Here is a 15720-nt window from a genome sequence, read left to right as displayed (position 1 = left end):
CTTAATTATGGTACTTTCCTCTCTGAATAGACGGCTCCACCAGTAACAACATAAAAAGGTAGTTTTGCTGGCCCTTAGGATGGTTTGCTCGAAATGCAAACTTGGGTATTTATAGACCAAGGAAGTTTGGACACCAAGGAATTTCCAAAACCGAATATTCTCAAGATATGCAATATATTTCCAAATTCGGTTTTCATAATTCCTAGAAATTCTCTATCCAGTATTAACTGAAATCCTACTAGAAAATCTTCAATTATTAAATGCACATTACCAATTTTTATTTCCTAGAGATATGCATTTTAATTGTTGGTAACTAAAAGCATATAAAATTAACAACCTTAATTAAAAAGATTCTCAACTTATTTCGGTCCGGGATCTCCTTGAGTTATTAAGGAATATCTTTGAACAATAAAAGATAAGAGTTATTGTACATGTTCAAAGTATGTCGACATCTTATTTCTTTGTAAATCCTTTTTCATATTTACAATCTTGGAACCGATTATACCACACTTCCAAACAAATTTAGAACTGGTTCATCTGATTTCCAAGAACTATGTGATTGATCAAATCAACACACTAATCATGCATTTACGGTTCTACCAAACACAAGGATCGGTTCTACCTTAATATGGTTACTGGGACCGGTCACATCAGTTACCCAATTGGTTACGTCAATTACCAGGACCGATTACCATATTCTCATGGTATTACTTGTGATCGGTCACACCAGTTACCAGGATCGGTTAAACCAATTACCAGGACCGGTTACACCAATTACAAGGATCGATTACACTTTTGTGATCGGCCACACCAATTGCTAGGATCGGTTACACCAATTACAAATATCGATCATACCATCTTAGGTGATTACTTAGGATCGATTACACTAATAAAAGTCATATTAATACATAAGTCAGGCATTGTGACTAGTTTTACCAAGATACATAACAAGTTATGATCGGTTCTACTAACTCACACATATTGGTAACCCAAAGATATGCAATGAATAACAATACCAATAAGCCTAGCGATTTCCCTTTCGATTCATAAAACAAGTTCATGAATGTACTTTCTTTAAACGAATGTAAACATTGTTTCCTAGGAAGAAATATTCACCCATACTCATACACATAATCACAATAGCATTCATACAATTATGTCGATGTCTTATATACGAAGTTCAAAAGATAAGCGTTATACTTCGTATTTTAATTCCTTAATACTATGTCTACTAGAGTATAATCATTTACAGCTTCGCAGTTATATTTTCAATATAGCACGACTTGAAAGATACATTGGGAATGAAACAGTTCAATTCACAATATTACTAACCTCAAGAGGAAGGATGATGTCGTCGATGTAGCTTGTTACTTCTTCACATTCTTCAAGTTTTCGAGTAATACTTGTATGTCTCATAATCCTAATTTTTCTATCCTAACCTATACGAAGTTGTCTCTAGTATATAATCAATCGACTCTTTAATTGAGTTTTGATTCACTAAAATATGACAACCAAACTTGACATACCAACGCTTGGTGGGTTCAACCGAGCTATGCTCTAACATAGATGAAGGCTCGAAAGTATTGTTAGTGATTACAGCTACTGAGAGTTGCTCATGTAGTCCTTCTTAACCTAGGGAGTTAGCTATCCACGTACCAAAACCATAACCTAGGGATTTAATTTGGTCAAGATTTAGTTAGGAGTAGCATTATACGGACACCGAGAGAGCGTAACACGCGGAAGTTAGCTATCCACGTACCAAACCATAACCTATGAGTTTGGTTAAGATTTAGTTAGGAGTAGCATTATACGGATATTGAGAGAGTGTTACAGCTAAATACTGCCTGAAGCCTCTTATCCCTACATTGGGTGAGCTAATTCAGATAAATATGAGTTTTTCTTAACCCCAATTGAGCTTGTATTTTTATTGAGGGTGTTTCAAGGATAGATCAAGAGCACTATTCCAATGTTAAAATGAAAAAAATATGTATGTATAAATCTTTTGCTTTTCGAGTAAGGTATACATCTTAAAATGGACAACAAAATGCATGCAGTCTAATACCAATTTGACAAGACCCATACCAAAAGATTAGATAAATAGATTACCAATAACTACTTAAACTTGGGACAACCAATTTGAAACCGTGCGAATCACGTGCGTGCCACTGGTTTATACAAAATAGAGTTTTACCAACACTCCCAACTACTAAACATCGTCTTAAAACGAAAATTCTCCGCATCGGATCATGTTTTCAATCATGAGACGATCAAGAAAAAAATATCACAAATTCGATTGCACACTATCTTTAAATACCAGTAAAATATTTTCGAATCTCACATCCAAACTTCCATATTCGTAAAATCATCTCTTCGGAGAAAATATCATGACGTTGATAAAAGTCTTTAAAGCATCTTATTCTTGAAGAACATTTATGAAATTGGTCACGTTTCATAAAGACCATGAAAATATTTTATCCACCATCTATGAATCGTCGCACATGCTCCACTATTGATCAATGAGAGAACCATCCTAAATAATAACCACTAGTTCCACCTAATCAGTAAGCTAACAACATATTATATTTTCACCCAGAAAGTAAGCATTGGCTTCAGTATCATATTCCAGCACATGTCATGATTACCGTATGTCAAAACGTATCATCAAACTTATCCACTGTGATTGGCTTAATCCATTAACTTATCCACTGTGATTGGATTATCCACTCGCTAAGGATATATACCTATAACGATAAATGCTCATAATATTGTAGTACATAATTCAGAGACCGGGCATATTTCTTGATATTATGTGCAACCCATCAAGATTATTTTAACATAAATCTATCGTGCATAACCCTAAAAAATTTTCGGACTTGCTTCTACATAATACCTCAAGACCCAAGCCTTTCAAAATTTTGAAACCCATCCTATATAGTGTACGATCACTAACACCTTTCAAGAAGTGTATATATACATATATATTTCACGTCATTCATCCTTATTATGTATCCTATGTTGCATCATGAAACCAAACGAATAAAATATGAAAAGGAGAGGGTACCAATACACCACCAACTTTTTATTCAGCAACCTGTATGGACATAAACCTAATATAATTCAAGTAGATTTGAATTGAATTTGTTTTGTTTAATTTTTGTCTTGTATTTGTTCTTACTATGTGTTCCCCCTCTTGCATGGGTTTGGATGGATGTATTGGAGAGGAAGTTGAGAAACTGGTTGCTGATATACCATATGGAGGTGTTCAACTCCTTGAGAATGTGAGATTCTACAAAGAGGAAGAAAAGAATATCAAAGAAGCTAGCGGCTCTTGCTGACCTCTATGTAAGTGACATATTTCGAACTGCTCACCAATCCCATTCTTCCACAAAGAAGTCACAAAGTTCTTATATATCCCTGGTATCGCTGGGTTTCTCATGCAAAAGGTATGTACTTCAGCTTAACCAAACGTATGAGATCCTGGTTTGGTTTATGTTCTCGACTAGGAGGTTGACTATTGTAAGGCTAAGTCATATGGGCTAGATTGGCCAAAAAGTGTTGCAAATCAAAAAATAAGTGTGGGAAAAAATTTAACATCTGTACCTGCTACTTCTCTCTCTTAGCATTTGCTTGCAGTTTAACTAGCAGATAGTTTCAAAAGCTGAACCGTTCAGCGCTCAAAAATTAACCAAAACGCTGAACCATTCAGCGCTGAGAGAAAACTTTCTGATCTAACAGCTGAGATTTAAAGCGCTGAACCAAACAGCGCTCAGCGCTGAACCGTTCAGCGCTAGATGGTGGTCCCACTGACGTGGTATTCTAATATAGCTGCTAGATTAGCCATCTCATAGGACTTAGGAGGTTTCCCTAGATGACGTGGATGGCCAATCTAGAAGCTAGATATCTAGCCCATAGGACTTAGCCTAATAGCAAAATATCTGGAAAATGGAGGTGGCATCATCTCAAGTTAGGATGTACCCAAAGAATGATCAAAGAGAAGCATGAAATCAATCCTTAGTTGTTTTTTTTTTTTTGGATCAATCCTTAGTCTTGACGTGGTAAAAGAGATATCTACCACACCCACGTGTAAAGCTTGGGTCGTGTCTAATGGTGCAGCGTGAATCAAGATAGAAGGCATTAAATGCCACTGATAGAACACGCATGGGAAGCAGAAGGGTCAAATCATGGTGGGCCCGAAGATAGAAGGTTGACAGGTTCGGATCGGGTAAGGGATTTACATCGGATGAGACATTTGCATCTGATGATAATATATCGGAAGGCATATTCTTCGGGTGTTAGTAGTATCAGATGGTGCACATCAAAAGGGCCCGTTAGCATGCACCTGAGAGGAACATCAAGATAAATAGATTAGTATAACACCGAAGTATGGTTGTATATTCACCTTTTGCCTGTAAATACACACTTATGTACCGGGATAGAGGCAAGTTTTTTTGTAAGTGAGTGATTAAGGAGAGAGACCAAGTATTGTGTTCCATTAAGTGATATCATCCTTGTAATCCTTGAGAAGTAATAATACACATCCTTTCACCCCGTGGACATAGGTAATCACACCGAACCAAGGATATCTTGTGTTCTTGTGCATCTCCTTACTTTGCAATTACTTCATCTTGAATATTAGATATAGGATGTATTACTTTCTACAGCTACAACTATCTTGTTGGAGACAATATATATGTCAATTCAACTCGACTATCTTTCATAGCAGTGGCGGAGCCAGACTTTCCAACCTAGGGGGACAAATATATAAAGGGGAAGATAGCACTAATGGCGGCCGGAGGCCGCCCAAAATTTTTAGGGTCTTTTGCGATAAAACGAACAGAACTTGCCTCAAGACTCCACAAAATATCATCATTACTTCATAGAACCTTATAGTATGTAAGCCTAGTGCTAGAATTTGTTATAGGAAACTTTGAAATGTATGTAAATAGTTACACAAATGAAGCATATTATAGTAATTTTGTAAAATCCATAGGGGACAATTATGAAAAACCTAAAATTTCTAAGCCTAAAATAGTCACATTGTAAATTCTATGGAGGACAACTCCAGTTAGCCCTCACTCAGCTCCGCCCCTGTTGCATAGCCCCGTGTGCGAACCGATGCCATTGTTTGTGGTTCAAAGCTCTCATCCGAGACAGGAGTTATCGAGTCTTTGTCGGGAAAGTTGATGCCCTCATTATTGGTGGAAGAATGTCCTTCACGTTTTGTAGGGCCCTTAACCATTCTGTCGGAGCAGCCCCTGTGGAGAGGAAGACATGCTTGACCTTGCAAAATCACCATTTGGCAGGGCCATATAACCAGGAGAGTAAAGATTCTGTTACCATGGGATGTTATTGTTGCTGATAAATATGCTCCCGAAGCGAACAACAAGGCATGCTTCTTAACTCACTTTTAATCTGTGGTGTCACTGTCGTATCTATTTACCTGAATTTACATTGACTTGGATGATCTTTGTTGCAGACAGTACTAGCAATTAGAATTCCAGAAAGTTGGCGGGATTGGATATTTGTTCATGGTCCATTGATAGTTATAATAGATGTCTTGATAGGTATCTAAAACACCTTAATATTTATCTATTGTTTATGCTTTCTTTGCTTAGTTTTTTTTGTAAATTATGTACCTTATGTTTGCTTTTAAGTGTTTAGGTACTTTGGAGTCATTTGGAATAAAAGACGAGGAAACATGGCAAAAGTGTTGGAGGCGGATTATTTCTCATTATTTACTTTTATTTCTTCATCTCTATCTGAAAAGCGTGCTGGCTTTAGTGATGCAAATATTGTCTGAAAAGCATGACAGCTTTAGTGATGAAAAAAAGTTGAAAAGAAGAAGTGAATTTGAGAAGTAAAAGAAGGTTGTTGTTGGCGGAAGCATTCGAAGAAAAAGAAAGCATTCATTTGGAGCGAAAGAAGGAGAATTCACTTAAAAAGGACAATTCACATGCGAGCTATACTTGGAGCGGGCTAAAGCACGCGAGAAGGAGGTGAAGAATGAACTGTCAGTTCCTCGAAACTGACACTTGAGTTGAGAAAGGAATTTGGCTGGCGGTTATCTGAAACTGACAACCCATGTATGAGCGGGTTAGCCCTTAACCACCACAGCTGGGTGCCGATAGCAGTTACCTCTCCTACATCCCTAGAATTCAGAGAAAATCATTCATCTCTCATTCATTTCGGCAGCTGCTGTATATCTGAGTGTTAGAAATATTTCAGAGATCGAGAGATCGACAGAGGGGAGATTCAGAGAGGAGATTCAGAGAGGAATTGAGATACTTCCTGAGATTGAGAAGTTGAGGCTGAATTGAGACGAGAAAGAAGTAATAGCTGCAATTTTGAGTTAGGGTTTTGGATCTGGTAACAGTGAGATGAATTAGACGGAGATGCAGTTCTTGTAGGAGAGTTCGAGTTTACAAAGAGAATCAGAAGAAGGGTTTTGAGATTTTGCTGTCAAGAACTCGAATTTGAAGTAGAGAGATGAAAGAGAAATTTGGGGATCGAATTGCAGACAAGATGTGTATGTTGTTGATATTCATGGGTTTATGTTTGATTCTGAAGTTGGGGTTTAAGTTGATTTTAGGTTCTGATATCTGAGTTGAGTGAAGCTGCAAATGATACTGAGATGGTGATTTGTACAGCAATTTGGTAGAAGTTCTGGAGTTAAGGTTTACAAAGGAAGCTGTTTGAGTTGTCTACCAAGCTATTGTTGCAGGTGAACATGAGATTCGAGTTGCAGTCAAGTGGAGGTCCTGGTGGTGCAAATGTTGTTGCAGGTGAACATGGGGAGTTGCAGTTATGAAATTGCAGATGCAGTTTAATAAGAATGATGCTGTGTTGGTGGTGTTGCTGCTGTCTTGAAGGTTTTGATTACAGAGAGTGTCTTGGTGATGCTCTGAGATTGAATGGGGTTCGAGATGATGAGGTTTTGCAGAGAATGGAGCTAATTTGGTGGAAGCAGCTACACAGTTTGGCGTTGGCTGAATGGGAAGAGCAATTGAGTAAATGGGTAACTGCAGTGGGTTTGTGTGTATGTATTGCAGTTGTGCTGATATACAATGGAGTCTGGATTCACAGTCGAAGTGTGAGCTGGTATTGCAGGTAGTATTGGTGCAGCTGAACTGAAATGGTAAGTTGCAGGCTGAGTGTTGCTGCCATGGGGTAGAAAGTATTGAACTGCAATGGACTAAGACAGCGGTGACTTCGTGTGAGAAATGGTTATTTGCAGAAATTGCAAGAGACGAAGCTGCTGTTGGAGTATGGAGCGACAGATTGGAGGTTTTGGTGGTGGATTTGGTTGAGCTTCGTGCTGCTGATGCTGAGCTGGTTTTGCAGGCATGTTGCAGCTGAAGTAACTGAATTAGCTGTGAATCTGGTGAAAGTTTGAGCTGTGAACTCAGGAGGTGGTGCACTGATGCTGTCTCAGGTCTATGGGGAATGAGGAGATAGAGCTGAGATGCTGTTCCAGAGATGGAAGAGAAGACGGTGCAACTGAAGGCACTGATGATTATGGAATGGCTTGAGCCTGGTGGTTTGCAGTTGAGCATAGAAGAACAAGTACTGTCACAGGAATGAATTGATTTAATTGTGTTCGAATAGATGAATGCTAGGAGAACATTTCAGGATATGGAGTATTGGCAGGAAATGTGCAACTGGTGCAACTAGAGATGCAGATGTAGTGACTGTGACTGGGATTTGATGATCGAGTCTGTGCTGGAAATAAGAGTACAAGATGAAGCTGAGCAAGACAATGGCTCTGGTTATGTTGCATAGCTGGGTAATACTGATGTTGTGAGCTGGTAAGAAGGATTGAAGTGCAATGCAACAATGGAAATGCTGAGTCGAATTATCGAGTGCAGGGAAGGAGTGGATTAGGCGAAACCTGGTGAAGAAACCTGGTGAAGTTGGGACAAGGTAAATTAGCCTGTCAGTTCTGCAAGACTGACAAGCTGAAGGAGTTAGATTATGGGCCTGTATTGGGCTGGAACATGAGGTGGTCAGGCCTTGGTCGAGTTTGCAAGTCTAATATTTGGGAAAACCTATTCCAAGAAAAAAAAAAGAACCATAATACTGGGCATACCAAAAACTTTATAGGCATATAAAGTCATTTTCCTAACTAGGGTGTATTGATAAGGGATGTCTAATGGGCATGCAATGACCTATACACCCTTAAACACTTCGAAAATATTGATTTATAGGCTTTAGGTTCGGCTGACTCGTGTTGATGACTTATCAGCCGAACTTCCCGCTGTAGACTGAATTCTTTCGATCTTGTTTTGATCATAACTTCTTCGTCCAATGTCGGAATGACCTCATTCTTTTTGCGTTATCTTTGTATTTTCATTCTCTTGAAGATGAAGATAAAATCTACTTGATTGTAATGGGTTAAAATCTACGATTTTCATTATATAAACTGAACCATTAACATTTTTTATTTCTGAACTCTCAGGAATAGGTTCGGCTTACATCTATGAGCCGAACCAACCCATTGATGAACAGTTCGGCTTACATCTATGAGCCGAACCTCACATAATTTTTCTTCCAGATCACACAGGACTAGGTTCGGCTCATTATGATATTTATAAACAAGCCGAACTAGTTGGTTCGGCTCATAACAATAACACTTTCAGCTTGCCGAACTGTTCATTAGTTGTCAATATCCAGGTTTCAGATCAAGGTTCGGCGCATAATTTAGGTGAGTTGTGAGCCGAACCTAGGTGAGTTGTGAGCCGAACCTAGGTTCGGCGCATAATTTAGTTGCGTTGTGAGCCGAACCAAAGTTCGGCGCATAATGTTGTTGTTTTTTAAGCCGAACGGTTCTTCAAATTTTCAGCCTGAAAGTGTATATGAACAGTTCGGCTGATACGATTTTCATTATATAAGCCGAACCATTAACATTTTTTATTCCAGAACTCTCAGGAATAGATTCGCTTTCTAGGAAAATTTTATACAAGCCGAACTAGTGTCTAGCAAATGTTCGGCGCATACCTAAACAGTTTCAGCTAGCCAAACTGTTCATAAAGGGATCGGTTCGGCTCATAAATGTAACTCGAACCTTTTCATCCTCCAATGGTTTGGGAATCATTGGTGTAGTTGATGTGCATTTTCCTAGGTTTTTTAGATGATATATGACCCTCCTCATCCTCCATTGAATCAAGAATTAGAATTTTCTCACTTTCTCCTTCTCTTTCTCTCCTTCTTAACCAAACCAAAACTTTGATTTTTTTTCCTCAAATTTTTCATCTAAACAACTCTTATAATTCAGAAAATTATTTTAATCACTAAACAAAATATTTAATCACTAATCAAGATTATTAACACTAATACGTAAAGGGTAGATTTGTCATTAAAAAAAATTTGGGTTAAGGGGTTATCTGATTTTGCTATTTCACAACCTTTTTTGTCTTCATTCAGTATGCCTTGGAAGATTTTGGTATGCCCAATATTATGGTTCAAAAAAAAGGAGATATAAGTCTATTCACACTGCTCCTCTAAGGGATATCTTCGTCTCTACTTTTGTTGCCTAGGGTTTAGAAACATGAGTTTTCTCTTTATTCTTATGATGAACTCCTATGCTATGAGTAGTTAATTTATTTTGGTTAAGGAATAAGTTGGATTTCCAAACATGGGTTGTGTTCAATAAATTAGTTTTGTCTCCATATTTAAACATTAATATTGTTACATGATTTGAATGCTTGTTTAGTCGAGTTGCGAATCGATTGAGTTTACTTTCATCTCTATTGCTGGGTTAGAGTTTATTATACACAAAAGTGATAAATTTCTGTTTGCAAGTAGCATAATTGTGAATATTGCTTGTAGTGATACATCCTAGTAGTCACAAGTGGATCATAACCTTTGTCAAATCGGATTAATGTTTTTACATGTTCGATTCCTTTGATAAAAGTTGAGATTAAATATCAATTCTAATTATTGTTTTGAATACATGTTTGTGAATGAAAACGATATTCTTGACCAATACTTTCATATATTTGAATTGTGTGTTTTATTTCTTTGTTTTGCTTTTATTTTATTTTAGATACATAAACTAGAAATCCCCCCTTGTTCTATATAGGAAACCGAAACATATTGACAACCCAAGACCTCTCTGTGGGAACGATCCTTTCTTACCCTTCCTATATTATATATTTTGAGTAGTGAGAAAGTAATATTATTTTTGACACATACGACAGCGATCATGTCTCCATCAAGCAAAGATTGTCTTCTGGCATGGAACAATCATCGGAGCGTTTGGGATGGACCAGAGGTGTGCGCGTCACTTGCTATATTTCTGCGTATATTATATGTTAGACCAACATATGATGACCAACTGTTTTTGCATTTCAGCCAATTGTTAAGGAGTTGGCAGAGCTAAATAGGTAATTGCAACTGTGGAGTAACAACCATGGTTGGGAGAATGGGAGGCGAAGTAATTGCAACTGTGGAGAAGCTAGGCTTGGTAGACAAGATGAGCCAGGCCTGGTAGACAAGATGAGCCACGACTTACACAGGCCTATAACCAGCTTCTAGAAGGCAAGCTACATTTGATGTTGAGGTCTCGTGGAGGGCCGTTAGGTCATATCCAAACTAGATGAGATTTGGTATATCGAGATGCAGTGACTTTTAGTATGCATGTTTTTTGTAGAGAAAACATGATACTGAACGGGTATCTTGCAATAATAACTATTTGTCATCTGCTGTTAGTTGTTGTAAAATAGAAATAAGAATATTATATTATTAACAGAGTAAGTAAGACGATCAATTCATAGATTTTATAAAGTAAAGCTTAATAAGGTGTTCAATGTCTTTACTTTTTTTTCTTTTGAAGGAAAAAAGAGGATATACCTCTTTAGATTATATTAATTGGAAGCCATGAATAGGCTAATTCAATGTCTTTACAGACTAATGGAGAGACTATAAACCCATTGGTTTTTAACCACATGCGAACCCCTTTAGAACATTGGCACCTGCTAATGATTTCAAGAGTTACACTATATCACATTTGTTTTATCACTGTCTTCATTAACTACAGCAGGCTGATCTTGCAGGAGCAGTAGAACTGCTGGCAGGGTCTTGTTTGACTATCTTGATAGTACGTACCTGCAGCAAAGTAAAATACAACATCAAAACTGGAAACCTAGCATTTGGACTTTTAACAATCAAAATATTCATTTCATGTGGCTTTAGAGACTACCTCAGCTTTAGTTTCACTTTCTGCAAGTCTTTGCTTTACATCCTTTGCAATGGAGAGGAAAACCTCCTTTACATTAAAGATTGTTTTTGCACTCTGCAAAAAAGTGGTTGTACAGTGAGTGACAGCATATCAGAAATCATTCCCTCAAGATATGAAGCAAGTCTGGAAAAACTCACCATCTCGAAAAACTTGATACCACACTCATCAGCTAGTGCCTGACCTCGCGACGTCGGAATGGCCTATCAGAAAAAAGAATAGTTGGTCATAATTTACCACACTTCTCAAGGCAGAAAAGAAAATTTCACAGAAATGGCCAAGGCTATTGCCTATTGCAATTTACCCTTTTACTCTCATCCATATCAGCCTTGTTGCCCACCAATACTTTGTTAACATCATCTGATGGATGTTGCTCAATGTTCTTGATCCAGTTCTTAATGTCTAAACATATCTTGGGTCAGGATCACAACTACCACTGAGGAACCATGCAAGAATAGGTAGTCCTAGAGTTCAGCGAATGAGTGAATCCAATTGAAATGAACATAATACAGAAAGTAAAACTGAGGTGGATACTGTTAAAAGAGGATTCATCGGTCACATCATATACAAGCGATATACCCATAGCTCCCCTGTAGTAAGCTACATGATAGGCAATAAATAATACAAAGTGTTAGACATCATAGCAAAAAACTGTAGAAAACGACAATGTTCGAGTTTAACCGGGTTAAGCTTTACACAACTTGAGAACAGTTTGACAAGGATAGACCTTACATAAACTTATCAGCAATCTGACTACATACCTGTGGTAATCGTCCGGAAACATTCTTGACCAGCGGTATCCCATATTTGCAATTTGATATGTTTCCCCTCTAGCTCAACAGTCCTAATCTTGGAGTCAATCCTACAGAGAAGCACCATCCTTGTTAAAAAAAACCGTAAAATAGATCGTACCAAACACTCCCAAATTGAAAAGTGATAATACGCACCCTATTGTAGCGATGAAAGTTGTGGTAAACGAATCATCAGAAAAACGCAAAAGAAGGCAACTCTTTCCAACTACTGCAAGCATACAAGTCCATCATAAAAAATTTAATAACTGTATTGTCTTCTCACTTCCATTCTACAGCAAATGAATAATTATTTTTCAAGTGAAAATGAAAAAATTGACAGATGAGAAGCTTAATTTTGAATCATCAGCCCAGAAAAACTCAATACTATGTGACGACATACCAAGTACTAAATATGAAATACAGGATACAATGATGGAAAATAGCAAATATAAATTACAACAAGCAATTTGCAAAGAACCTGTCTGCTTGTCAGCACTTGCAATGGCAAGGGGTCCTGCATTTGGACCGGCAATAGCAGCCTGAAATATATCGTACAACATACGATCAAAAATATAGATATTAAATAAGGCAGGAAAGCGAAGTTCATTGAAAAATTATAATCATGAACCCACTGTAACATGAGATCGCTTACAGGTGAGCAAGAGGGGGGAGGGCTCATCCAGATACTTTCATACTTCCTTTTCTTTGTTCCTGCTCTCAATCTTTGCAACGGAGGATTACAGACAGAAAATGAACAAATGAGAAATGCAAACATATAAGTTAAAAAAACAATGTATGAAGGAGAAAGAAAGAAAGAAAGGAAGGAATCAGACCTTCCTCTTAGGAAGTACATTAGCAGATAGGCGAGTGATTCTGTATTATCTGTTCGAGTTTGATCTGCCCAATACAAAAGTGCGAAAATTAAATATATGCACAAGAAAGTCAATACCAAGCTCAGATAGTCATTATAGGAGCTTTAGCTAAATAATACTCACCAATTCCGAGATGGGTGTTCATTCCAGTAGCTCTTAAAAAATGTTTGGACTCATACAACAATTGTGGATGCTTCCTCTTCTCATTTTCCTGGGAAAACCCCAAAACAAACCCACTAATAAAACCATCAACACAAAATACACTATATTACGAGGATTCTTAATTAATACCCGAACTTCAATCAAGATTTGAAATTTGAAAATTATACTTAAACACACAAACTAATTTTTTTTATCAACCTCTACATTATTATCTTCAGCCCCACATGGTTCACCTGGTGGTTGATTGCTCCCAGTGCTGCTGCTGGCATCTGCTACTGCTGGTTGAGCACCAGGACCCAGAAGAAGCGGTAACACCTGAACTTGAGGTGGTGGCAAGTTACCGATAATCACGAGCACTGGTGCATGGGAGTAATCTAAGAAATCGAGTAACATCTGATGATCGAACATCTCAATTGACCCAGGTGGTGCCATAACATGGAGTTGACTGGGGACTGGGTAACCCATCCTCCATTGTATCCGGTACTTGAGGTCAAGTACGCTGCCATAGAGATCCGCGTACACAAGATCATCTGCTATGATGGTACCCAGTTGGTTAGACACAGAGACTAATAGTGAAGTCACCATGAAATGGTTCTCCCGAGAGGGGAGAATTAATTCGCTGCCCATAGCTTTCTGTCATTGCAGCCAAATGATTAGTCAGACACAACAGCATAGCATAAGAGAAAATGAAACAAATGAACCAACAAACATGCAAAATTTTGAATCAATGTTTTTAGTTTCAGTGTAAAAATTTGGGGGTTTGATGATGGTATGAGTTTATGCCTTATGGGTCACAATTGTTCTCAAAAATACAATTATTTTCTGTATAAAGTTGCAAATTATCACACAATGAGACTATCAAAGTATCTAGGCAAGAGAGATTTTAGTATCACAAACACAAACTAACAATACAATGAATTATAAACCAAGAATTGATTCATGAACAAACTATTCATTCTAGTTCTTGATAGGTAACTTTAGTAAACAAGAATCCAAAATTTATTATGAGAAGGATTCCCACCTTAACACACACTCAAAGATTTAGAATTTTCTATTGATGAAACTAGGAAATAATGATTGCAGGAGAAAGAAACAAACAGAAGAAATGTTTATGAATTAAAGATCAACATGGAGTTCTAAGTTTGTATAATGATTACCGTGAAAATCCATATTGAATAATTCGAGTTCCTGATTAAGTATCCTTTATGTTATGCGTGATGATGTTGTTGCTGACACTCAGAGAGAAACAATTGGTAACTCACAAAAACTTATACAAACCCGCGCGCCGAAAAACTTGTTTTTGGGTGACCTCAATGTTTCTAAGGGGGTGTGTGCATCTAGTCAAGACAACCTTGACTGAGTCAACATTAATTTTGACCGAAACTTTTAAACCCTAACTTTAAAAATAAAATTGTGAAAAAAATTCGCACCTGTTAAGTTCCTTGCAGTCGTTCCGTTCTTCAGTATCATCATCTTCTTTTTCGGCATCCATTTGAATCACTATTTTTTTCAACCTTTTATTTTCTGATGATTTCAGAAGAGGAAAAAAGTAAAATAGATATCCAAATGCTTTCTTCTTTGATAATAACACCAACATTGAAATTCCTGGCGTCCTAGACTAGTTTCATGAGCTTCTAATACTAGTTTCACTATCGATCTATCAAATAAGATTGCTGCTGAATTTCGGACTGAAAAATGTAAAGAGGAAAGGACAGAAAAATGTTTTTATGATACAAAGACGCAGGATAGATCTGATAAGTAGTTTAGTCACACCATGTTTGTTTACTCCTGACTCATCTGAGTCGTCCGGATCTGAATCATCTGGATCTGAGTGAAATCACCTGACTCATCTGGATCTGAGTCGATATGTTTGTTTTGAGTCAGATCTGACTCATCTGACTCGGAAATAAGTGAGTCAGTGGTTTGGTCTCATGAGTCAGGGGTATTTTGTTACCTGACTCAAATGAGTCCGAGTCAGGGGTTATGTCTGAATCAGAGGTCGAGTCAGATCTGACTCAAAATGGAAAACAAACGGTCTGACTGCTGACTCGGTCCGAGTCAGGGGTCGACTCAGATTCAGACGCCGAGTCAGCTGCAAACAAACAAGGTCTCAGTCTTCTTTGCAGATAATATAAATCTAACCAGAAAGACAAACATACCCCTGTGACGTAACACGTGTGAGAATCCCGAGAGGAGATCATACGGTGCTTGACCATCTCTTTTAGCACCGCGATAAGTGTTGGGCAGGGTGTGGAACCTTACCTTCGGGTTTATTTTTTGGGGAACCAAGTTTTTTCCTTACGCACGTGCAATTTGGAAATGGAGCTCATCAAGAGATCGGGGTTCATGGCTAAAATCAAAATCATTATTGTACCCTTACTTCTATGTATAGCAAATAGTTTGAATGGCCATGAAAAGGGCAATTTGGAAAACAAAGTCATCAACATTAAGACACTGACCCGCTGTCTCTATTCTCTCGTGGGATCTGATTTCTCTTTTGGATTTTACCTTTTTCACCTCATTTAATTTAAATGATACTATGTTTTACAGAGTTACAAAATCAAGGGTAAGTTTGGGTTTTAAAAATGTGCACCTTCATTTACTGTTCATAAACAGTACTAAGGGGTGTTCCCTTTGTTATAGATATCTTGGGATATCTAGC

At 37.7% G+C, this 15720-nt stretch overlaps 1 protein-coding gene across 4 annotated transcripts; it reads right to left on the bottom strand.

Annotated features, from left to right (window-relative positions):
- Window positions 1–10762: 10762 nt before the first annotated feature.
- On the bottom strand, window positions 10763–14796 carry LOC113303534 (ras-related protein RABE1d-like). Of its 4 annotated transcripts, XM_026552565.1 has the most exons (14): window positions 14489–14796; window positions 14216–14395; window positions 13257–13691; window positions 13020–13107; window positions 12858–12921; window positions 12677–12746; window positions 12503–12563; window positions 12181–12253; window positions 11995–12095; window positions 11768–11833; window positions 11538–11635; window positions 11374–11436; window positions 11198–11290; window positions 10763–11103 (listed from the first exon to the last, which is right to left on the bottom strand). In XM_026552565.1, exons 3-14 carry the CDS (start codon window positions 13683–13685, stop codon window positions 11026–11028), a joined length of 1284 nt encoding a protein of 427 aa, XP_026408350.1. In that variant the 5' UTR covers window positions 13686–13691; window positions 14216–14395; window positions 14489–14796; the 3' UTR covers window positions 10763–11025. The 4 variants fall into 4 exon arrangements, with proteins under 4 accessions (XP_026408350.1, XP_026408349.1, XP_026408352.1 ...); XM_026552564.1 differs by lacking the exon at window positions 14216–14395; XM_026552566.1 differs by lacking the exon at window positions 14216–14395 and having other exon boundaries at window positions 10806–11100; window positions 11196–11290.
- Window positions 14797–15720: the final 924 nt, after the last annotated feature.

This window comes from Papaver somniferum, chromosome 8, assembly GCF_003573695.1.
Source record: "Papaver somniferum cultivar HN1 chromosome 8, ASM357369v1, whole genome shotgun sequence".
Taxonomy (NCBI): domain Eukaryota; kingdom Viridiplantae; phylum Streptophyta; class Magnoliopsida; order Ranunculales; family Papaveraceae; genus Papaver; species Papaver somniferum.
This window is presented reverse-complemented; position numbering and strand designations above follow the sequence as displayed.

Bases quoted from the DNA above. Each gene is read 5' to 3' on its own strand.
- LOC113303534 (XM_026552565.1), bottom strand. From the start codon at position 13,685: ATGGGCAGCGAATTAATTCTCCCCTCTCGGGAGAACCATTTCATGGTG. The intron at 12,747-12,857 runs GTCTGATTCCTT...TCCGTTGCAAAG, and splicing joins ATGTACTTCCTAAGAGGAAG to ATTGAGAGCAGGAACAAAGA. The intron at 12,254-12,502 runs GTTCTTTGCAAA...GTATGCTTGCAG, and splicing joins AAGTGCTGACAAGCAGACAG to TAGTTGGAAAGAGTTGCCTT.